The sequence below is a fragment of the Chrysochloris asiatica genome, unplaced genomic scaffold (genome assembly GCF_000296735.1).
Source record: "Chrysochloris asiatica unplaced genomic scaffold, ChrAsi1.0 scaffold00016, whole genome shotgun sequence".
Classification (NCBI taxonomy): Eukaryota; Metazoa; Chordata; class Mammalia; order Afrosoricida; family Chrysochloridae; genus Chrysochloris; species Chrysochloris asiatica.
The window spans coordinates 24,904,669-24,910,851 of record NW_006408534.1 but is presented as its reverse complement, the minus strand read 5'-3'; the positions used below and the strand labels follow the sequence as shown (position 1 = coordinate 24,910,851).

The following is a 6,183-nucleotide window of genomic DNA, read 5'->3' as shown; positions in this document are numbered from 1 at the left end:
TTTCATTCTATTTCCTACCAATCATTTCACATTTATAGTTTAGATACACTTAAGATTGTTCTTAATAAGGATCTGAACATGTTCTTCCTTGGGGAGAAAAGATAAAACTGACTCAACTGAAGATCCTCTTACTATTTATCCAGTATTATTCAAGCATTTGTAATGACAAATTATTATCTGGTGCATTGGAGATACTCAGTAAGTATGAAAAACATGAATGATTATTAGATACGTCAAGCTCTCCATGTTGCCAGGTGAAATATGAGCAATTTAACGATGTACTTGTCCATATTCATTTACTTGCAACTTCTCCAAAATGTCATCAAGTGGCTCATTGTTAAGGTCAACACCATTTATTTTTACACATTAAAATCATTTTGTAAATTTTTTATCATTTGGTAATTGATATCTGCTTGACAAACCATCTTAAAATTTTTTGTTACTTTTACTACTGGTCACTTTGAGTATCTTCCAACAAAAGAATGCATAAAGCATGAATGCTAGAGAAGCAAAATAATAACATATATACTTAGCCATAAAATAGAATGTAGAAGTGAGCATTTTTATTTTAAAACTAAAGTTAAAAGCTATTATGAAAATATCGTTACCTAATTTTGTTCACAAAGTATATAGAGTGAATAAACCTCTGGATAGTTTTTATAAATTGAAGACTTTCAAACACTCTATAACACAAGATGAAAGGAAATAATTAAGCTGTGGGTTAATGCAATGGACTGCAGAGTCAGTTTGAACCCCAAGGTCTTTGGTTCAAGCTCACCAGCCGCTCCTCGGAAACACTGTACAGGGTCGCTATGGGTCAGATTCGACTTGACGGCACTTAACAACAACAACAATTGTAAGTAAAGAAAAAGAGCAAAATTATGTAGTTACCAAAAGTCTAATCTAAAACAGGCATTCTTTTCTTCAAAGATCATGATATAAAGTAGCAGTCTTTAAACATTTTTGCTCCTACATTCCCTAAAATAATTTTGACAAATTTAAATGTTCTCTTGCACATATTTAAATTATAGGAAACTTTCATCATATGCTTACTTTAATAGTAGTATTAAGAGTATGTAATTTCTGGTTATTTATAAATATTGACTCTTTAAAATAAAAATTTCTATCAGTCCTTCAAATGTATCCCATATAAGATTAACACTATACCAATTTTGTACCTAAGGTCAGAGAAAAAGAGGAAGACCCCCAACAAGATGGATTGGCCAAGTGGCAGCATCAATGGGCTCAAGAGTGGCAACAATTGTGAGGTTGGCCCAGGATCGGGCACTGTTTTGTTCTGTTGTACATAGGGTCACTATGAGTCGGTACTCGATGGCACCTAACAACAGCAACAAAAATCATTCATTTAAGGAGCTCTGGTGGTATAATGGGTTACACGTTGGGCTGCTAACTGCAAGATCAAGAGCTTGAATCCACCAGCTGCTCAGCAAGTCTCCCATAAAGATTTACAGCCTCGGAAACCCTACACAAGGTCTCTATGAGTCAGAACCGACTCAAAGGCACACCACCACCACCACCACCATTCATTTAAAAGTCCTTAGTAATCCTAGTGGAGTCCTGGTGTGGCGCTCTAGGATAAGCACTTAACTGGTAACTGCAAGGTTGGCGGTTCAAACCCACCAGTCACTCCTCAGAAATCCTATACAGGGTTACTATAGAACTACTGGTTCCTACAACAGTTAACAACAACATCAAAGGAGTCTGGTGGTGCTGTAGTATAAGCAGTGGACTGCTAACCACAAAATCGGCAATTAAAACCCACCAGCTGCTCCACAGAAGAAAGATGAGACTGCTCCCATAAAGATTTACAGCCTTGGAACCCCCATGTAAGGTCTTTCTGAATCAAAATTGACTAGATGGCATTGGGTTTGGGTTTGCATTATAGGTGGTGTAAAGTTTAACGCTGGGCTGCTAACCCAGAGGAGCCTCATAAGAAAGAAACTTGGTGATCTACTTCCAAAAACACAGCCATTATAAACCCCATGGAGTCCTGGTATGGCACTGTGGGTTGATATGCCAGACTGCAAAGCCGTTTGAACCATAAGGTTGGTGGTTCAAGTTTACCAGTTGCTCTTTGGAAACCTTATACAGGGTCGCTATGGGTAGGAACTGACTCGACGGCAACATAAACAACAACAACATAAACCCTATGATGCACAGTTCTACTCTGACACACATGGGATTATCATGAGTTGAAACTGACTTGATGCTAACTGCTTTTCTTTTTATCCTCTATTTAAAATATAGTTATTTAAAGTTAAAATTTAAAGTTGAAATTTTCTTTCTGTTTTCCCCATTAAATTGTATTTGTATTTTGAATCCTGGAAATCTTTTTGTAATAGCTGTATTATATTCCTCAAATACAATTATATAAACAACAATTAATTTTCTATTACCATAAGACACTTAATTTTAAAAAAAGTCACCTGAATTGTAAAATCATTATATTTATAATTGATATAAACAACAAATTGCTAATTTAACCCAAAAAAATCATTTTTTAAAAAAGGTAAATTTTAATTTAAAAGGCATCTTTTAATGTGATGGATTGAGGGAGCAGCATTCATGAAATCTTGATTAAAGGCGTTGTTGAACTGTCCTTTTGGCTATCTGGAGATTTACTTTTCCAGGAAATGTACATTAGTTTGAGAGTAAAAGGGATGCTTTTTGGAAAGTGGTAACACTGAGCCGGGAGGTGAGAAAAACACTGTATATTTGTTGTTATTGTAAAGTGTGGTCAAGTCGGTTCCAACTCATAGCAATCCTGTATAGGGTTTTTGAGGAGCAGCTGGTGGGTTGGAACCGCCAACCTTTTGGTTCACTGTCCAGTGCTGATCCTACAGTGCCACACCAGAAGCCCAAACACCATATTGTTGTTGTTGTTGTTGTTAAGTGCTGTCAAGTTGGTTCCAACCCATAGCAACCCTGTATAGGGTTTCTGAGGAGCTGCTGGTGAACTTGAACCACCGACCTTATTAGGCAATTCAATTCAAGGAAGCAAAAGATTTGGCTATTGAATCTTTAAAACAGTCTGGGCCTCATGCTCGCTAAGGTTTTCTAGGACCTGCCTCCCACAATTTGAATGTCACTTCTATCAGACACCCAGGAGCAAAGTTGTTAACTTAAGCTGAAAAAGAAGTTGTTGTTTTTGTTGTTAAGTGCTGTCGAGTCGATTCTGACCCATAGCGACCCTGTATAGGGTTTCCAAGGAGAAGTTTGCAGTTCAAATGACTTTGTAGTCTGACAGTGCCGCAGCGCCACACCAGGACTCCGAAAGAGAAGTACTTTTCCTAAATTACTGCTTCAGCTAAAGAACTTAGATTGAAATTTGCTTTTTGACCACTGTTTGACTATTTGTCTAGCCAAAGTATGCAACAATATCTAATTTATCACACCCCATTAATCGGCTAGCTTGTGCTGTACTTGTACTTGATCCCAAACTAAGAAAGCATATTAAGGAGTCGAAGCATTATTGTTATTGTGAAGTATCGTCAAGTCGGTTCTGACTCATAGCAAACCTGTATAGGGTTTCTGAGGAGCTGTTGGTGAGTGTAAACCAGCGACCTTGCAGTTCAAATAGACCTTGTGGTCCAGTGCATTATCCTACAGTGCCACACGAGGATTCCCAAAGCATGATAGCTCCATCTAGTATGTAAGAACTCAAATTAGGAGGATATATTGCTATGAGGCTTGATGTGGCGCTGTAGGATCAACACTGGACTGCTAACCACAAGGTTGTTGATTCAAACCCACCAGTCACTCCTTGGAAACCCTATACAACATTGTTATGAATCAGAACTGACTCGATAGCATTTAACAACAACAGCATTACTATGAAAAAGCACATAGGAAAGAAATCGTTTACTTGCTTTTATACATAGATATTAAGTGAGTGGAATAGTCTATTTAAAACTTTTTAAAGGAACCCAATTTTGTTTTTAAAAAAAGTTGTGTATTATTACTGCTGGTCAAAATTTAATGGGTAAAGCACATGTCTTGTGGAATATCCTGTTTGGACAATGTTTGGCTCAATTGTAGTATGTAACTAGGCTTCAAACAGAAGCAGAAAAACTACCAGAAAGGATATGTTTTGTGTTCAGTCTCTGGAGATATGAGCTGACCTTCTCCTGGAATGCCAGTGTGGCTTCACACCCACAAGCATCTTCCGTGGAAATGAGTCTTCGTGCTTCTTCAATGACTGAAGAAAATGACAATACGTAAAATATTATAGCTCATAATTAATTATAGCAAATCAGAAAATCTCTAAAACTTACATACACACAACAAAGATACAGAGACACACACACAGAGGAACACAGAGATACACACCACACAAACAACCCTCACGGAGGCATAGGCATGGCACAGTTATAGGATGCTTATGTAGAATCTAGCCACCAAACCGATCAGAACCCACGACTCTCTTCTGGGGATTGTGAATGTCAACCAGATCCCATCATGGAGAGGAAAGAAACCAAACAAACTACTTTTAAAAGGCTTCCAAAATAGGCTGAGTCCACTGCCACTTGCCACATGTCTTCATGCTGGTCAACGTGGTTCCACAGCCAGGACCGTTGAGTCTTGAGACTGGTGGATGCCCTCTTGGCACTGTAGAATAAGCACTGGAGTGCTAACTACAAGGTCAACAATTCAAACCCACCAACCTTTCTGTGGGAGAAACATGAGGCTGTCTGCTCTCAAAGATTTACAGGCTCAGAAACTTTATAAAGGGTCACTGTGAGTAAGAATCAAGGAGTTCTGGTAGCATAGTGTTTACAAATCAGGCTGCTAATCTCAGGGTCATCAGTTTGAAACTACCAGCTGTTCTGTGGGAGAAAGATGAGACTTTCTGCTCCTGTAAAGATTTACAGCCTCAGAAACCCTGTACAGGGTCACTATGAGTCGGAACTGACTCCATGGCACATAACAACAACAACAACAACAACAACAACAACAACGTGTAAGAATCAGCTCAATAGTAGTGGGTTTGGTTTGGGGAGTAAATTTTTCCAAGAAATAAACAGAAAGAGGATAAAATACTTTGAAATGCTAAAGGCACAATAAAAAGTACAATAGGAGACACTGAGAATATACTACAATTGTCAAAGCTGGGTGATAGGTACATGAAGGTTCTTATACTTTTATGAATGTCTGAAATTTCCTGTGGTAAATAGTAAATTTTTAAAAAAGATAATTGGTGTAGGGAGAAGCCAAGCTTACAGACACTAAAAAAAACAAAAACAAAAAAAAAACCTTGTGATACTGTGTCCTCATTAAAAAGGAAAATGAGGAAAACAGTTTTCTGGTTTTATGGCTAAAATATTCCAAAAATAAAAACAACAGGACTACTGATTTCCTATATAGGACTGTTATTCTACAGAATGGTTTGAATTGAGAAGTATAAAAGTTAAGGTTTGTGTTGATTTTTCAGCAAAGATCATGGGTGATGGATCATGCTAATTCCAATTTATTTCTGTAATTCATTGAGGCAGCAATTCCTATTCAACACTACAGCCTTAAAGCTGCCCAAAGCAATACAAATTGAAATCTTTCAATAAACTGATTCTACTCTGGAGGTGCTAACTCATCTATGACAACCAATGCAGAAGACAGCTGGCTAACAACTTGGAAAAGATCCATAATTGTGCCAATTCCCAAGAGAGGTAACCCAGAGGAATGAGGAAATCATCAAACAATGCCATTCATATCACATACAAGTAAGATTTTGCTGACGATCATTCAAAAACTACTGCAACAGAGAGAACAAACAAGATGGTGGATCGGGTGGATGTGTAGTAAAGAGCTCCACCAACAACACAGAATACCCAACCAAGCAGGCTCAGAGGATGATCCCAGAACTCTGAACTATATATAAAGGAATATGCAGAAGGTTGGAAGGCTCACAGCTGGGGAAATTTGCAGCAGAAGCAAGAACTCTATTGCTTTCTAGTCCAGGACGCTCGGCTGCTCCAGGAGCCGCCATCTTGGATGAGACCAAGCCGGGGGAAGGATTGGAGTGGCCACAGACGCCTGGCAGGTCTGATGAGATAAAGGTGTGGACATTCTTCTCTTTTGGTATCTGTTCATTGGTCCCTTGCTGTCTGAGCACCTCCATTCTGGTGACTATAGAGGTGCCTGAGCTAGTAGGTACTCCAGCCCCAC

The 6,183-nt window shown here is 38.5% G+C and overlaps 1 protein-coding gene across 1 annotated transcript in view; it reads right to left on the bottom strand.

Annotated features, from left to right (window-relative positions):
• The window catches only part of MATN3 (matrilin 3), a 31,550-nt gene continuing 25,367 nt past the window's right edge, over nucleotides 1–6,183 (bottom strand). The window contains exons 7-8 of the mRNA XM_006835309.1: nucleotides 4,109–4,219; nucleotides 1–326 (exon numbers count right to left, since the gene is read on the bottom strand). Of these exons, the coding sequence (XP_006835372.1) occupies nucleotides 271–326; nucleotides 4,109–4,219 (167 nt within the window). The 3' untranslated portion in view covers nucleotides 1–270. The remainder of the gene's footprint in view (nucleotides 327–4,108; nucleotides 4,220–6,183) is intronic.